Consider the following 17,931-nt stretch of genomic DNA (forward strand, 5'->3'; position numbering starts at 1 on the left):
CTACGATACTGCAGCACAGCCGCTCAACAAGGGGTCAGAACTGTGCCAGCTTATGTGACTGGCTCCTGATTTAGATCTGTGTTGATCTCTTTGAACCTTGAAGATGGATATCATAGTCTCTAATATACAAAACATGCTAATTTATCTTCTTAAAATCCATGAGAGCAAATCTGACGTGTAACTGAAAGGAACTCTCCTTTCTTGTCCTAGGAAAACACCCCCCGTGTGTCAGCGTTGATGAAAATGGGGGATACAAGAGACATCTGTCCTCACCTGGATTCCATAGGAGAGGTGACCAGGGATGATCTGCTGCTCAAATCCAAGGTATGGGGTGCTCTGGTCGCCAGTCCTTCCCCTTTTAGCTATTGTGCACGGGTTTGCATGTTTGTTTTTCAAAGAAAATGCTGCCTGTCTCCATAGATGAGAGGCAGAAACTCTTCTTCCAATGCTGCTGTACCCTGCACAGGTCCGTAAAATAAGCCTTTGCCTGCCCCATCTGATCTATTTCTCACTGTCATTTTATCCTGCTTAAATGTGTCACTTAGCTAAAATGCTGCAAAGTGTATATTTAATTGGAAGTGTGATATTAAGAAATGATATACTGTGAGCTGCAGGTTGGCGAGGCCTGTCTTATAGAGAATTTTCCCACTCTTGAAGAACCAGGTTACTTAAAAACCAAACATGCAAACAAACCTTCTTTTATCATGAATATGCAGGGAACTTGCCAGTCTTGTGGAGCTGTGGGACCAAATCTCTGGGCTTGCCTTCAGGTAACAATGGCTTGCTATTTGTGTGCATGATATGGTGGGACTTCTCTTTAGTATAAATTAAAAAAAAATAAAGAAAGTATTGTACTAAAAAAAAAAAGAGCGGGAAGCAAAGAGGGGGTTCACAGTGGAACGATCCACCGTTTTTTGATGTATTTCAAGGAAAAGACTCCCTAGATTAAAGGCTAACACTGTCAGAATATGCCAAGATATAACAGGTCATTCCTTGTAGGTGATTGCCCTCTGGTAGTCCCAATAGGAATGAATAAAATGCCCAGTATTTACTGTTGCCTGGGTCCTGCCTCTGCTGGCAACTGGGAAGGGAGGCTGCAAGTGTGAGCCCTCGGAAAGCGCTCCTCAGGGCCGTGAGGCAGAGAGGAATGACGAGGGGCATGCAGGCGGGCAGGGGCAGTTTATTTTTACACTGGAATGCCCAGGTGTTTTGAGACTGCTCAAATGAGCTGCCCATTGGAGCAATTGCCTTGGGATGGAGTCTTTACGTGGGTTCCAGAAAACCTGGTTCCAGGTTTGCTTTCTTAAGTCAAACAATTCCAATTTTCCATCTTATTCTGGGCCCTGAACAAAAAAGCAGGTTAGAAAACTGGCGAGATCAATTCTGAAGTTGCAGCTGCCGGTGGGACTGGAGTTGCAGACTCTTTTGTGAAGGGTCTAATTTGTTGTGCCTGTTGTGCTTTTGCTCTTTTCTCTCACTAGGTCGGTTGTCCTTATGTCGGTTGTGGGGAGTCCTTTGCTGACCACAGCACGCTTCATGCACAGGTGAGCTTTTCTCTGTTGTCCACCTTAAGACAGAGTTGGATTCTTCCCACTACCTAATCCTCCTCTGCCCAGTTCTGATAGTCCTCAGTCAGCCTGAGCCAGCTGTCAAATTAGATTAATTATTTCACCTTTTTATTTTTTTTAGGCCAAAAAACACAACCTGACGGTGAATCTGACCACTTTCCGCATCTGGTGCTACGCTTGTGAAAAGGAGGTGTTCTTGGACCAGCGGCTGGCAGCGCACACACAGTCACCCCCAGTAAAGTTCTCTGAACCGGTGGGTCTGTGTCACAACGTGGCAGGGCAGAACGCTCAACAGGGGTTTTGTTTACCTGTTGCAAAATTAGCCAAGAGGTTTCCGCTGTTGTCCAGGCTATTGTGATAGGAACTCTTCCACTGGAAGTGGCTACCTGTAATCAGAGGACCACTAGCCTTGCTTTATGAGATCTCCCAACAAGAAGACTCCCAGACGACTTGAATATCCATTTTGACTTTTTTTTTAACCTCATCTAGCCTATTCTGTGGGGTTCTTTCTAGGAGGAACCACAGCTGTCACATCTTCATTTTCAATGCACGGCCCGTGGAGATTTTAGCTGTTGGGCCAGAAACACGTGTACTTGTGACACTGCTGCATGTTCCTGGTGCCTCTCCTCCCATGTGTCCTGGAAGCAGTAATAGTAGTTTTCACTCCCTCCTTGCATTAGTGAAAAGGAGAGACAGTGCAACTGGTTCTTCTCTCTCCAGCGTGGTTTTTTTTAAAGGGTGGCTCTATTTATGTGTAAGATAATACCTCTCTCAACTCATCTTTTAAAGCAGGACTCTCGCTGATGCTTATGTCTCTGTCTTTAATCTAGGATTCTCCACTGCCTGCTCACCCTTTGAAAGCTGTTCCGATTGCAGTGGCTGATGAAGGTGAATCTGAATCAGAGGATGATGATTTGAAACCAAGAGGTAAGCCTGCACCCAGTTGATGAAAGGGCTGGGAGTGTAACTCTGCAATCTGCAGGACCTGCTTGGAGAGGTTCCTAGGAGCAGAGTGCAGAGATTCCCTAGGAAGGGCTAAATTCCCTCTCCTTTGGGGAGGAATGTAGAAAGCAGCTCATCTGGAAAGTGTTTCATGCCTCTCTTGTTTGTGCTTCAGGCCTTACTGGAATGAAAAATCTTGGGAACTCTTGCTACATGAATGCGGCACTTCAGGCTCTCTCTAACTGGTAGGCACTGGGGCCTTTCAGTGGAGGCTTTACTGGACTTCACTAAGGATCAAAAGTGGCGCCTCTGATCTGAGACCTTCCTGAGTCTTGCAAAGAGAAATCAGCCAGGCTGGGTGCGGAGAAAATTACTGCTTGTTCAGGGGAACAGAAGTTTGCCAATAGGAGACTGAGTGAGAAGCCAACTTGTGGCTACATACACAAGACTCATGTTTAGATGAGCGCTGGAAGTAAAACTTCATCCTTTCTATTGTGACAGAAATGTATTCATGGTTTGGGAAGGCACGTCACATCTCTTTATTCTCCCCAGTGATATCGTTCTAAACAACCCATAGCCTAAAATATTCTCCTGCCACCCTGCTGAGAACTAATCCCAGGATTTCTTCTCTATACTGGGAGCAGATTCAGACCAGCCTTTTTCATTTATTTCAAGTTAGGAGACAAGTCTGCACCTGGAATAACTTTTCCATCGATTTAAAACAGTATCTTAAGCATGCTTTTGAAAAGGCATGCAATTAAGTTTTGATCAATAAATAAAAGCAGAGGAGAGATTTCTGTGCACTGAATTCTTCTCTTTTTTTTTTCTCGTAGCCCACCTCTCACACAGTTTTTTCTGGAATGTGGCGGACTGGTCCGTACCGATAAGAAACCAGCCCTGTGCAAAAGTTACCAGAAGTTGGTGTCTGAGGTTTGGCATAAGAAGCGGTGAGTGCTCACTCCCTAATCTTACCTTGACAGGTTTCATGCTTAGGTTAGTTTTGAAGTCTGGCATCGGTAAAGAGGAAATTTGCTCTTCAGGGATAAGTGCATTGTCTGAGGCAGTGAGTTCAAACCCTGTGTAGATGGGTATGGGAGGATTCCCCCACATCGAGGAGATCCCATATCCTGCTACCCATGATAAAATGGGCATATTGATGTCAGTGAAAAGAATACATTCTTAATGTTACAACTTTAAAAAGGAAGAAATTGTTTTTTATATAGCTTCCCTATTGGCAATGAAGGAAAATGATGGAGTAAGGGAATACTCTTGGCCATTTCTGAGTATTTTGCATGGACTGACCAGCACTTAATTGCACTGCAGAGAGATTGATGATTTGGGTGGAAAAAGCGACACAGAGATTTTTGCCAAAGAGAGTGGAAAATGCCAATGACCTCTTGGGAAATGTTTGCTATTGGTTGAAATTCTAGACCAGTTCAAAGGAAAGCATAAAATAATGCAACTATGCTTAAATCTGAAGATATCTGCTTGGAAAAAAAAAATCAAACCAGAAATTTAAATGGCATTGCATGTTTGTTTCATGTTAGCTGTTAACAAGGGATAAGCAAGATAAAGAGCAAAAGCGAACTGTGTCTTTCTGGAAGAGAAGGCTGTAGACTTTGAAGCAATATAATTTTAATACTGGCTTTGATTTACCTCGTTTACTGGGTGGTCAGCCCACCCAGATTTTGAGACAGACATGGGGCTGCGAAATCAAACCCAGTGACTAATTGCAAAACCCTGCTCTGGAAAGGATCACTTGAGACAGTTTGAAGTGTGGATGGAGCTTTAAGTTAAACATGCTCTAGGGAAGAGTCTCTCTTGAAGGAGAGACTGAAATGACTGCGAGAGGTTTTCTGTCTCTTAATTTGTCTGTCATTCAGCTAATAGAGAAATATATGCCCAGCCTTTGCAGGTGCATAATTATCTTTTGTGCTCTTTAACAAGTTACCACACCCTGTTCTATGACATATTAGACAAACTGGCTCCAGGCCTGATAAGCAAACTAACTGCCTTTTTTTTTTTCTTTCTTTTTTTTTTTTTTCCCCCCCATATCTAAACAGCCCGAGTTACGTTGTTCCAAGCAGTCTGTCCCATGGAATTAAACTCGTCAACCCCATGTTCCGAGGCTACGCGCAGCAGGTGGGGCCTCAACAAAAACATGCCATTATGCCAAAGATGGTGGGATTTTATTTCCTGCAGCGCTGGTGCTTGTGTTTGGAAGGACAAGTGTGAGCTCAGGGGTCATGCCTGTTTTGTATCTGACAGAGCACTTGTGTGGGATTTAGGAGACCTTGGTTCTCCTCCGAGCTCTGGCTCTGGCTTGCTGGTACCAAAGCAGTGCCTTTTCCTGTGTCAGCTTTCTCGCCTCTGAAATTATGGTCACCTCCTTTACGAAGGACTTTGAGATCTATTGGTACATGCTATATGAGAGCTAAATATTATTTATTCAAATGAAAGCTGAGAAACCTGGATAAATCTGTACTAAAAAGTTAAAGATAGGAATGTTCTCTATTCTTTTTCTGGTGAATTACAGCAAATTAAATCTTATTTGAAGATAGTATCTTTTTTTTATCTTTGAGGTTTTTATCAGCATAGCTCTTGTGTTTATTCTTCAGAATAGAATGTAAACATCAAACCGTGATTATAAAATTTACAAGAGAAGTGACAGTACATCTAAACTGTGAAACTGACAGGAAATCAAAACAGAGGATAAAAATAATGATTAATGAAAGAACTTCTATATTTACCTTTCATGTGAAATACGTTGGATTGGAAAACTCTGCTGTAAAGAGATAACGTTGAAAGGAAGACAGGGCAGGCTAAAAGCCAAACTCTATTAAAATAACAGAAACATAATTAACTTTCTGGAGTTGTCAAAATACCAAGTCGCTTTCCAGAAGGTCCTTTGAAGCTGGTGTATCAGTTCTTTTACCATGTATTATGAATGTAGGATCTTGCACCTAGACTGTATTGTCTTTGCATTCTGGTTCCATTCTCTATTAAAGATTTTAATCTGCCCTCTCTAGGAGAGGGATTGCTGTAAGCAGAAGTCAGTGCTCATGACATTTGTTTTGTGGGCAAGAAAGAGTCTGTTCTCCATGGCCTGCTGTCCTCATTAGGCTTCTCCTTGTCTCTCGCCTCTTATCAGTGGCAAACCCCTGATAAATAAGCTCATGGTTTGCGTGCTGCGGCTGCTCTCTGGCTTTTCAGTGTCTTTCAGCTGAAGATGTTTAGATAAAAATTGGGTCTTTTATCATTTAGGAGTTAGAAACATTTATGTAGCAGACAGGCTTCTTGGTACATAGCCACGGTGCTCTCTCTGCTGTAGGGTCTCTTTGTGTTGCCGAGGTGGCTGAACTTTGTGGGCAGCATTTATAGAGGCTGTGAATGGAGCCACCTCCTCTTTTCTCCCTCTCTGGATGGATAATAACATGGAATTACTCCTATTTTGCAGGACACTCAGGAGTTCCTGCGGTGCCTGATGGATCAGCTTCATGAAGAACTGAAGGAACCAATTGTTGCAGAGACGAGGGATTTGGATATCAGTGACCAGGATGACAAGCGAGAAGGGGACCGGAGTCCTTCGGAGGATGAGTTCCTTTCCTGTGACTCAAGCAGTGACAGGGGTGAAGATGGCCAGAGCCGCCCCACAGGCAGCATGGGCAGCAGCTCCCTGGCAGAGACAGAACTGCTGATCCAGGACGAAGCAGGGAGGGGGATCTCCGAGAAAGAGAGGATGAAGGACAGGAAGTTCTCCTGTGGCCATCGGCGCAGCAACTCGGAGCAGGTGGATGAGGATGCAGATGTTGATACCACTATGATGCCAGTTGATGGTAGAGCCTCACCTGAGATGCTGCCAGCCCCCCGTCCTTCCAGCCCTTGTAGGACACCAGGTATAAACCCCTTCCAGCCGTGTTAGCTGTGAGAAGACATGGTATCATCCTACACAGGGACAGTGCTGTAGTGCAGTGGCAAACAACAAATAATACGACTTTCCCTCTGTGGGTTTCAAAAGATTTTTGCATCCAAGACTTTCTTCAGCGTCCCTGGCAGTAGTTCTGCCTTTGTGGACAATTCCTTTGGGAAGCAAATGTAGTACATAAGCCAGAGAGGTGCTTGGCCAGGCTAAAGTACTACAGAGCTGAGTACAGACCATGTCCTGAAGGCAGTGACAGCTGCCTCTGCCAAACTGTAAATGCCGTATTTATGCCGTTTCCTAATTTAAGAAAAAAAAAAGGGTTTATATGTGTACATTGCTTTACTTGATAGGCTGGCCTGGGGTGATAGATGTGGAAGATTATATTTGTTAATGCTGGACTGTGGGCTTTGTGGAGAGAAAAGGGAGATGCACAGTTCATGCGTTTCTGTGTCTCAGGGAAGAGAAAAGAGCAGCAGTTCAGATGTAGGTGTGGAGTCACCTCAGACTGAACACATCCCATCTTTCAACACTTCTTTATGTAAGAGTCTTACTCTGCCAACTGGCACTGAAGACAGCAGCGCTGTTTATGTGCATTAGGGATACAGGAGCAAGCTGTAAAACCTAATTAGTCATAAGTGTGAAAAAATGGTGGGGTGTTGCTTTTTTTTTATATGTGATTATTAGCTGTTTGGTATAGCTCTGTATGCACTCTTATCCATGCGCTGAGGGAGCTGTGTCTGCCAACCTGTGCAAGAAGGACTGTTAACAGACACTGAATTGTGCATAGTGGGGAAGATTCTGTGCTGGAACCAGGGCTGGGCTGACACTGACTGCAGTAGGGTTGCCTTCCATAACTAGGATTTTCACCAGTGCCCTTCTCCCTCCCCGTTTTCCCAAACAGAACCTGACAATGATGCCTACGTGCGCTGCTCCTCACGCCCCTGCAGTCCTGTCCATCATGAAATGCACTCTAAGCTCTCCAGCAGCCCTCCTCGCTCCAGTCCTGCCAGGCTTGGACCTTCCTACGTACTCAAGAAAGGTAGTGCAAAGAGTGTGTGCTGGGAGGCAAACTGGGGAGAAAGGGTTCATTTACAGAAGAGAGAAGGAATTCGTCCATGGTTCTTGACAACAGCTGTAAGAAGTGCTGATTCTCCTTGATATTAGTGCTAGCTATAATAGTACTAGGCACTAGTAAACAAACAGGTAAAGCCAAGCTCTGGGCACAACATATGTTCTAGTTTGCTCTTATATTGGAGCCTGAAATGATTTCCATGTCTGCGTCTGCATGTTGTGTTTGTTATTAATAAAATGGCTGTGAAGTCCCAGGCACAAGCTCTGTCCTTTAGGGGAGTGTGGAGATGTGTAAACATTTGGCTGCCAGACTTGAATTTCATAGCATGTGGGCCAGAGGACTGTAAAAGATGATGTTACCGAGAGCGAGCTTCCTGCCTCTCAGACATCGTGGGCTCACAATAATAGAATTAAGGCTGCAGATGTCAGTCCAGTGCTGGGAGCAGTGTTAGGCTTCAGAGTGGAGCTTGGCTCCTGTTGTTATCATCCCGAGCAAATTGCAAATCGAAATCCCTCAGCATTGCGTAGTCTGCAAGCACAATGGCGTGTGCTTATACCGCTGTCCCTACAGCTGCTCAATAATGGCATTCTTTCCTCCGCTGTGTCCTGGCCCCTTGGCTGAGCTCAGCGCAGCCACAGATGTTCTGGCCAGATAAAAGCACTCTGTCTCCATGCACGTGTGCGTGGGGAAGAGGTTTTGTTATTAAACAAAACTGTGTGTTTGGCCAGTCCCTGCTCTGGCGAGTCCCCTCCAGTGCAAGACACCTGGGGAACACGTGGTAAACGTCAGAGGGGGGAATAAAAAGGGACAAAGTACACAGGCAGGTGAGGGGGGAGAGGAGGTAGAGTGTAAAGCTTAGAGCAAAGTGTTGCAAGACCTCAGAAAAGCGGGGACTCTCTGTGGCAGGGCCAGGCTTCAGAACATGTAGTAAGAGGATGGAAACAAGATTTCCAGTAAGGCAATTTCTGCCCGCTGAGAGCTGGCACGTTTGTGTTGGCTCACTTGGCTGCCTCCCCCTTTCTTGTACCACCCGACGCAGCGCTGTTCTGCGTGTCCGTTTACAGTGGGCTCCACTGTCTCACTGACACGCAAGCAGTGTCTGAACGTGCAGGACAGCACTTGTCCTGTCTTCTTCTACTGAGATGGGAGCCTGGGAAGGAGTTGCTACACGATGGGTCTCCCTTGTCTGTCTTTCAGCCCAGATGCAGGCTTCCGGGAAAAAGAAGAAAGAACTTCGTTACCGCAGTGTGATTTCTGACATCTTTGATGGCTCCATTCTCAGCCTGGTGCAGTGCCTGACCTGCGACAGAGTGAGTCTCCTGCTGGCTGTTGGTCAGAGAGCTCACAGTCCTCTGGCTGGTAGATCTCTTCTTGGGAAGTGGTGCTTCTGTTTCTAAACACCCTGGGATGCAGTAGGGCCTGCTAAAAATGAGAGGTGGATGGGGGAAACCTGCCATGCCAAGTTGTATTTCTCTCTAGGGGTCTGTTTGCTTATCCCTGTTACTGAGTTGGCCTACAGGTATCCCATTCACATTAGAAAACTGATTCCAGTGCTACAAAAACCATGACAAAAATCATCCTGCTGACAGCAGTAAAGAGTAACTAGCCAGAGCGAGTTGTTACCGCCAGCTCCGGTTTCCAGCCTAGCCAAAATTCAGGCAGTGATAAAAAGTGATGAAGGTCAGGTCCCAGCTCCATTACATGCTGAGGAAACCCAGACCTCTTCCTCTTGGATATTTCCAGGTTTCTACGACGGTGGAGACATTCCAGGACCTGTCACTCCCAATCCCAGGGAAGGAGGACTTGGCCAAGCTGCACTCAGCCATCTACCAAAACGTGCCAGCGAAAACAGGGACATGTGGGGACAACTACGCCTCACAGGGCTGGATTGCTTTTATCATGGAGTACATCCGGAGGTGTGTTCCCTATGCAGGACCTCTTCTTTCTGGGGTTTGCCCTGCCGTGCGGGAAGGCAGCTGTCCCTTACCAGTGGTGTTCCCAGCAGAATGTCAATTGGAACCATTCCTTGGATGACAGCATGTGGTACCTCACAGATCTTTGAGCCTTTTCATGTAAAACAGTTGCTACTGTTCCTCCAGGTCTCTCGTAGACCTTGAGATCTCTTGTGCAGCTGATAATATCTCACTTAATTTTGCCTTTAGCTCAGTCTTGCCCTCAAGAGCAAATTAATTCCCGGTGCAGTTTTCCCAAATCATTTCCAGTTTGAGCAATCGCAGTGGGAACATCAGCTGAGAGAAATGATGCTTTCCCTGCTCCTCTGGGATGTGTGATGAGCTTAGGCCCTACAGCCAGAAGGAAACCCATCATCCGTTTGGGATTTTGTACACCAAAGCATCCAGCTATTTTATGTCTAACTCTCTCTCTTAATCCTCTCTCTGCTGCAGATTTGTGGTGTCCTGTATCCCCAGCTGGTTTTGGGGTCCTGTTGTGACGCTGGAGGATTGTCTTGCTGCCTTTTTTGCCGCCGATGAGTTGAAGGGTGAGTTTTCTTCAGTGGGGTCTGACAGCACCAAACAAGGAAAGCCACCTGGAGGGGTATTTCATGTACATTTTGGGGGCAGATTAAATCTTCTGGAAAGCCTCAGGATTTCACTTAGAGAGAAGTGTTTGGTTTGATCTTTTCTCACCCCGGCTTCTCCAAGAGGTTACTTAACTTGGTTTCTCTGCACTGGGTGGCAATGTAGCCACGTCATTGTGTGCTCTGAGTAACTGCTTTCTCCTCTTTGTCTACAGGGGACAACATGTACAGCTGTGAACGGTGTAAAAAGTAAGTTTGTGTTACGTGTATCGTGTTGTATTTCTGGAATCTCATTCCCCTGTGCTGCTGTCAAACATTTTGCTCTGCTCTTTGCCTGGACGTTTCTTCTGCCGAGTGACATGTGAAATCTGCCTTGCCTTATACCAGACCCCTGGTCTTGAGTGTTCATTGATCACAGATAGGAAAAGTGCTGGCTTTGGGGGGAAAAGAAAGGAAAAAGGATCCAACAGGGATGTGGCTTGGCAGTAATGGAGCTATTGTATTAGAAAGAAGAGGCACTGCAAACTGCTTATGCCTCATTTGGGAATGATGCCGCAAAGAGCCTGAATTTGTTGCTGCTGGAATTCAGGATTTATCTTGGATTTCAAAGCGAGCAAGACCCAGCCTTGCCTTCTGGCATCCCTTTGCTTTAGAGGTTTCTCACAGCTGGTTTCTTTTCCTCCCTCAGACTGCGGAATGGAGTAAAGTACTGCAAAGTCCTCCGCCTGCCAGAGGTGAGTAAAAGCACTGTGTTTCCTATTTTTTATTTTAGCAGCCACTGAGGAGTTAAGGAGGCTACAGGTAGAACAGAAATAGCAATTTGTTTTGGTGGCAAAGTCCTCCATCTAGACCAGAAGAGACTTCCCCATCCTAAGCTGATGAGCCAGCAGGTTTCATGACTAACAGGCAAAGAACTCTTGCAAAGATCAGACGCACGGATGTGCTGTTTTATCAGAGTACCCGCAGCAAAACCGCACTTTGGTGTTCTCTGGCTTTGGTCTTTTAGATTCTTTGCATCCACTTGAAACGGTTCCGGCATGAGGTGATGTATTCCTTCAAGATCAACAGTCACGTCTCCTTCCCCTTGGAAGGGCTGGATCTGCGACCTTTCCTGGCCAAGGAATGTATCTCCCAGATCACCACCTACGACCTCCTGTCAGTCATCTGTCACCACGGCACCGCAGGCAGTAAGTCCTTCTTCTGGGAGTACGAGCAGAGAAGGACAGGGAGGAGATGAGCATAAGCGAAGCAGAATTGTGTCCCAGGCCAACACCTCTCTGGGGTGAAGTGCCCCCCCTGTTCCCAGCCTCCACCCTTTGGAAAGGGAACCCAGCAGCTTCTGACAGATCCCCTGCAGCTATTTCAGCTTCACCACTGGCTTGGCTCAAAGCCTTTTCCAATGTTCAGTCTCACTGAGAGGCCCTTTCTGAGGAAGACAAACCAGGGTGACAGTGCCAGGCTCCCCCACTCCTGCACAGTTTGCCTGAAGAGGAATTATGCTTTTTTTTATTATTTTTTTTTTTGGCTCTCCCTCTGTTCTCTGCCAGCAGCTAATCCTGTTGGTGCTGCTGCCATTACCCCAGGCCTGACTTCTGTCTGCACTCCGAGTTCCAGCCGTGTCGTGTTTTCTCCGTTACAGGTGGGCACTACATAGCCTACTGCCAGAACGTCATCAACGGCCAGTGGTACGAGTTCGATGACCAGTACGTCACTGAAGTCCACGAGACCGTGGTACAGAACGCTGAAGCCTACGTCTTGTTCTACAGGTGAGCTGTGCCCTGGATGCAGCCGTCCCTTGCTGGTGGCAGAACACACAGAAATGCATTTCTCAAACGTAAGTTTTCAAGAATTGCTTAATTTTCTTTTCCTTTCCCCGCTTAAGGAAAAGCAGCGAAGAAGCTGTGCGAGAGCGTCAGAAGGTGGTGTCTCTTGCCAGCATGAAGGAGCACAGTTTACTCCAGTTCTACATCTCTCGAGAGTGGCTCAATAAATTCAACACCTTTGCTGAGCCCGGTCCCATCACCAACCACACCTTCCTGTGCTCTCATGGAGGTAAGGCAGCGCTGCTGGACCTGGGAACACCCCTCGCAGCTGGACCTTTATTATTCCTGGGCCATTAACAAATGTAGAGAAAAAGCTCCAGCTGCCATCCTGATACACGCAGGACCCAGGACCCGCTTCTTTGGCATCCATCCCTCAGGGAGAGAGGAGACAATTACCCCATTGTCCTGCTGATCAGAGGCCCAGAGGGATGTGTAGTGCTGGGAAACAACAGTTTTTCAGTTCTCCATTTGTTTTTAAAAACAAACCTGTAGGAGGCAGATAAGACAGCCTTTATCTGTGTACGCTATCTGCAAAGTTGGCCTTCAGTGTTTGTTTGCAGAATGGAGGAGGATGCGCTACCGAGGAGAGCTGATACCACGTTCTATCATTCTGCTTCTTCATCTGCCACGCTGGGGAGCCCTTGTGTTTATAAATCTCCAACTGGAAATAAAGCACTTGATTAGAAATTGAGGCCACGAATTGAGAAACCTCCCCAGTTGATGAACTCTTGACTGCCTTCCATTAGCAGAGGAAGCAGATTCTGGAATCGGGGAGTTTTCAGCAAGGAAGATCTGCCTTTTTTTATTTGTGTCTTTACCCAGCAATAATAAATTCCCTGGTTAACTCTCCCTCTTGCCTTTCCTCCACAGGGATCCCTCCTAATAAATACCACTACATCGATGACCTGGTTGTGATTCTACCCCAGAATGTGTGGGAATATCTCTACAACAGGTGAGTATGGCCACTTCGTTCTTCCTCCCCATGAGTTCTGGGTTTTGTTTCACCTCTCAGGCAGCGACCAAGACAAGGCCTTCCCAGGGCCCCTTAAAGGCGTGCAGTGCTTGGTGTGGACTGGTAAGGACTGGTATTTGGTAGAGCCTCCAAATTTAAATCAAAATGAACTATATCAATTGCTCCAGAGCAATATGGTGACCCTCACTATGTTGAGGCAGCACCCTCCATTCAGCTGCAGATTCATGTCCTTCACCAGCGTCTAGAGTAGATAAAAACTCATCTCTGTAGGATTCAGGGCTGGGAAGTGTTGCCATTCCCTTCTCCATTCAGCCGTTCTCCATTCCCCTCCCTCTCTTCCTGGGCTCAGGTTCGGGGGTGGCCCTGCTGTGAACCATCTGTACGTGTGCTCCATTTGCCAAGTGGAGATTGAAGCCCTCGCCAAACGCAGGAGAATTGAGATCGACACCTTCATCAAGGTTCGTATGGGAAGCACCTGGAAGCAACAAGCAAGGGGCAGAGGTGGGAAACGGAGACCTGTCACAGATAGTGGAAAACTCCTGCCCCTGGTTTCCAGACTTATTTTCCAGACCCCTTTTCCTGATCTACAGCATGGCCAGGAGACTGATCTTGGGGTTCCCCAGTGCTTGCAGCACGGGGAGGGGGAGCTGGAAGAGAATAATGCTGTGCCTGGCTGCAGACATGGAGTTTGAAACCATCCTTGGTTTCAGTCTCTTTCCTGCTCTAGTGAGCAGGAACAGGTTGTGAGGAAGGTGGTAGAATTACAAGGGGTTCATCTGAAGAAGGGCAAGGCTGCCTTACAGGTAACAGAAGGGGCTCCCCCAGGTCTCGGGAGTGACTAAATCCTTCCTGCGTGTCTCTGTTCTCTCCTCTCCCAGCTGAACAAGGCTTTCCAGGCAGAGGAGTCTCCAAGTGTTATCTACTGTATCAGCATGCAGTGGTTCCGGGAGTGGGAAGCCTTTGTCAAGGGGAAGGATAACGGTAAGAAGCCAGAGACCTCTGGAGTCCGTCAGGGGCGGGAGGCGGAATGGAAACAAGTCTCTTTGGGTTCCTCAGTGAGCTCCGTGCCCGAGTGGTGCAACCTGAGACTGAACGAAGACACCAGCCGCTGCGCCCGCCGGTGCCCAGGGCAGGGCAGAAATAACATTGGGAAATAAGCTGATCTGGTGGCAACGTGAAAAGCAGGATGGGTTTTGACATGTTTGTTCTCTTCTTACAGAGCCTCCCGGACCCATTGACAACAGCAAGATTGCACTCACGAAAGCAGGCGGCCACGTGCAAGTCAAGCAGGGTAAGGCTTGTGCTTGCTGTCGGGCAGCTCCTTCACTGCCACACACGGGAGAGGGCTCAGGCAGGCGCTGGCATTATGGGCTGTTGCTGCTCAGTTCCTCTCAGGGAAAGGAAGAAGTGACCCCACAGCAGTTGGTGACTCTGCTGCCGAGCCCCGGTGGGTTCCAGCAGCAGGCGGCACTGCGGAGGGCTGGTGGGGACCGCTGTGCAGCGCAAAGCTGGCAGCAGGGTGGGGGCTTCAGTGGGTATGGACTGTGCAGCTGGAGGAACCACTCGTGCCTCGCTTTTCCTGGGGGTGAGCAGGGCCAGGCGGTTGGAGAAGACACCCTTGGGTTGTGGCGCACCAGCCTGTCCCTCTGGTGGCGGCACAGAGCACTGCTCACCTCTCGCTTCTGCTGTTGTCCCTTTCAGGCGCTGACTACGGGCAGATTTCCGAGGAGACGTGGATTTATTTAAGCACACTCTATGGAGGGGGGCCGGAGATTGCCATCAGACAGAACGTGGCCCAGGTCCAAGAACTGGAAAACCTCCACGGGGAGCAGAAGATCGAAGCGGAGACGCGGGCTGTGTGATCTGTGCGGGACGGGGCAGGGAAGGTACGGCACAGATACGGCCAGGTTGGATGGGGCTTTTGAGCAACCTGGTCTAGTGGGAGGTGTCCCTGCCCGAGGCAGGGGGATGGAACTGGATGATTTTTAAGGTCCCTTCCAGCCCAAACAATTCTACGATTCTTTACGTCCGTGTGGGGATGGAAGGCTGGGGAATCCTGAGGAGTCAAACCTCTTCCGCTGTCTGGTACGCGAGGGTGTGTGCAGCTCCCACCACCGCTCCTGGGGAAGGCAGGTCTCCTCCGCCGCCCTTTGATGTGGCTCTGAATGCAGGGGTGGTGCTGGGCAAGGCTGGGAGAAAAGCAGCTTCCCTGGAACTCATCCCTGGGTAAGGCGGTGGTAGGAGGCAGCAGCCAAACGTCACCGGGATGTTTCCACCCGAGCTCCCTCCCTTCTGTTTGCCTGCCAGGACCCAGCGCTCCCAGCTTGTCCCCAGCGAACAGAGTCTCTGCTCCTTTGCAGGTTTTGCTTTTGGCACTTTTAAATTCAAATGTATAAAAGATAATGAACCGTTATTTATGTTTCCAGCGGGCAGTGTTGTAACTAGAGAAACCTGGTCTTTGAAGCTGACTAAGCCCCAAGGCCTCCCGGTGGTTCTGTGCTGTGGTGCGCAGCTCTCCCAACTTCCTTCTTGTGCTCTTTATCTAATTCTTGCAAATGCAGTTGTAATCAACGAAGCAATTTTGAAAGAGGCCATTTCTTTCTTCCCCAGCTCCTAAAGCCACCCCTTTGTGGTCCTCCAGATTATTTTTTTTTCTCCTCCTTGTATCTGATCTCATGTGTTCAGCACGTTTTCAGAGAAAGCTGGAAGGTGAGCTCTTCCCCATGGCAGCTCCTGGCAGCTTTGGAGGTTGCAGCCTCCAGGCGTTCAGCTCACAGGGGTGGGACACGAGCAGCTTCAGCTCAGAGCTGGGAACGGGCAGCCTTCCGCGGAGCAGGACAGCTCCAATGCAGGATTTAGGAGTCCTGGTCCATAACCCCATTCTCAGACTAAATCTAGACCTGTCCCTGCATCTGTCACGAGAAGCCAAGGGGACGAGAAGGATGAGGAGGAGCCCGTTAGTTCGCCCAGAGCCTGTTCAGGTGGGTGACCCTTGGCCGGTGCCGGGGAAGGGCCCTGGCTGGGCAGAGCCCAGGCTGTCGAAGCAGCTTTTGAGGAACGAGCTGCTTTCTGCAAACAAGCCCCCACCTCCATGCTGAGGTCACTCCAGCGTCTCAACACATCGTTTGTGTAATCAGTGGCTCATTTAATGAACAGAAATAACTCGCTCCCCAATCTACTGCTGCTGACTCAGCCACGGAGCGTCCGATCGCAGGCAGGGAGAGAGGCATGACGACCAAAAAGGCTAAACCCTACTTTTCTCAGCTATTCTTTAAAGTTCTTTGTTCGTCTCATAAGTCAGAAAGGCAGCAGCGGAACCTTTGCAGTCAGTGGAAGCAGAGCAAGGCAGAGGCGGCTTCTCACGGGCTGAGGAACCAAACGGTCTCCTCATGGTGCCGGAACCTGAATGATTCCACAGCGTCAACTCTGGCCTTGGTGGTACCAGACTCAGCCGGGGGCTGGGAGCTCGTGAGCTCCTCGCGTGAGGGAGGGAGGGAGCAGGAAAAGGCTGCTCTTTGACTTAAAAGTGGGAAAGGCTGTCGGAGGGGAGAATTTGGAAAGAAAAATGTGGCCTTCAGATTGATTTTTTTTTTTTAGACCAAATGTTTGCTGCAAACAGCAACTTCTTCCTTTAAAAATACTGTCTGGAACTGGCTCAGCACGTTGGTTTTACTCTCCTGTTTATCGGATGTTGTACGTACCCAGCCCGGCCCGAGGGGAGGAGGGAGAATGAGCCACCGTTGGGATTTCTCATTGTTTTAAGCTGTCTCTGTCAGCGCTGCAGCCGCCCCCGAACCCGCTGCAGAGCCCGTGGGGCTGCATGTCCGTGTTTGTCCGTGCCGTCCGGAGGATGCTGTACAGATTGTAATAACACTCCTGTGCTTAAGTGTTCTATACTTTGTGCTGAAAACGTGTTACAATAAATACGTGTGCATTCAAGGAGCTGCTGACTGGTGCCTGCCTGGCGCGGCCAGAGGGTCTCGCGGCTTCCAGGGAGCTTATGGTGTTATTGAAAAAAAACAATAAACAAATAAAATAAATAAATAAAATCCAAACTTCCTGCTGCCAAGAGGCCTTGCAGTAACGATCCTTCTGAGCAGCAGGGAGCTGCGCTGGCCCCGGTGCCCCAGGCCACACTGTGGGCGTTGAGGGGAAGGGGCTGGCTCCTTGCAGTCTCTGCTCACAAAGACTTCCATCTTTCCTTTACCCCATTTCAGCCCAGTTTCCCTCAAAAAGCCCGCACCGTCCAGCAGCACGTGCTGTTCCTGACCATCCTCGCTCTGGAAGTGACTCGCTCGGGAAGTAGCTGAAGTTTCCTTGTGCTGCTCTGGGTTTCTAGAAGAGTTTTCTGTCGCCTGTTGGTGGCCAAAACGTCCTCGCTGAGATAATCCGCTTCCCTGGGAACGCTTCCATGAGAGCAGCTTTGCACCCGGGGCCTCGGGAGCCGCTGTGCTCTCGCCAGCCCCTGACCGCGGTCTGCCACTGGTAATTAACGGAGCCGCTAAACGAGGCAGGGGCTGGAGGATGGACCAGTCCCTGCCAGAAGAACAGACACCGCCTGACTGAAGCCTGAAACACCCGCGGGAACCGAGCCCCGGTTGGGTTAATAAGAACCTGGAGCTTGTTCTTCAGCAACCCGAAATCAAGCGCCAGAACTCGCATCTCGCAAACAAACGCCGTCACCGCAGCAACGGCGGAACAGCCCCAAACCCTCCGAGACGGCAACGCACGCCCTCCCCTGGGGAGGGGATTAGGCAGCGTCTAGACAAACCGCTCTAGCCCGGCTCTGGCAAAGCCCTAACGGTGCTTTTTCTTACCCTCTGTCCGTTAAAGCGCTCGGAGCTTAGTTCTGCCTCTCTGTTTCATTTGAAATCTGAGGGGGGTGTTGCTTTTCCCTGCCTCCCGCAGCCTGCGGCTCCGGTGTTTCTGAGCACGGGCTCAGACCCAGCTTTGGGACCCTCCGCCCGCGTTTCATGGCTAACTCTTACAGTTGCTTTTCCAAATCACTTCATTTTCCCCTCATTTTATCAGGTCCCTCGCCCATTGCAAGAAAGGGGAGATAAAGGAACTGCTCAAGCTTTGGATTGATGGA

At 48.7% G+C, this 17,931-nt stretch overlaps 1 protein-coding gene across 1 annotated transcript; it reads left to right on the forward strand.

Moving 5' to 3' along the window:
• The first annotated feature begins 243 nt into the window (after positions 1-243).
• On the forward strand, positions 244-16,851 carry USP20 (ubiquitin specific peptidase 20). Its single transcript, XM_074161400.1, has 23 exons — positions 244-324; positions 717-770; positions 1,482-1,544; positions 1,690-1,821; positions 2,399-2,495; positions 2,686-2,755; positions 3,344-3,457; positions 4,574-4,652; positions 5,968-6,406; positions 7,334-7,485; positions 8,713-8,814; positions 9,248-9,420; positions 9,910-10,004; positions 10,259-10,292; positions 10,732-10,777; positions 11,050-11,230; positions 11,683-11,809; positions 11,926-12,095; positions 12,737-12,818; positions 13,189-13,297; positions 13,718-13,820; positions 14,059-14,130; positions 14,541-16,851. The coding sequence occupies exons 1-23, from the start codon at positions 244-246 to the stop codon at positions 14,699-14,701; spliced, it is 2,736 nt and encodes a 911-aa protein (XP_074017501.1). The 3' UTR covers positions 14,702-16,851.
• The last annotated feature ends 1,080 nt before the right edge of the window (positions 16,852-17,931 follow it).

Source organism: Numenius arquata, chromosome 19 (assembly GCF_964106895.1).
Source record: "Numenius arquata chromosome 19, bNumArq3.hap1.1, whole genome shotgun sequence".
Taxonomy (NCBI): Eukaryota; Metazoa; Chordata; class Aves; order Charadriiformes; family Scolopacidae; genus Numenius; species Numenius arquata.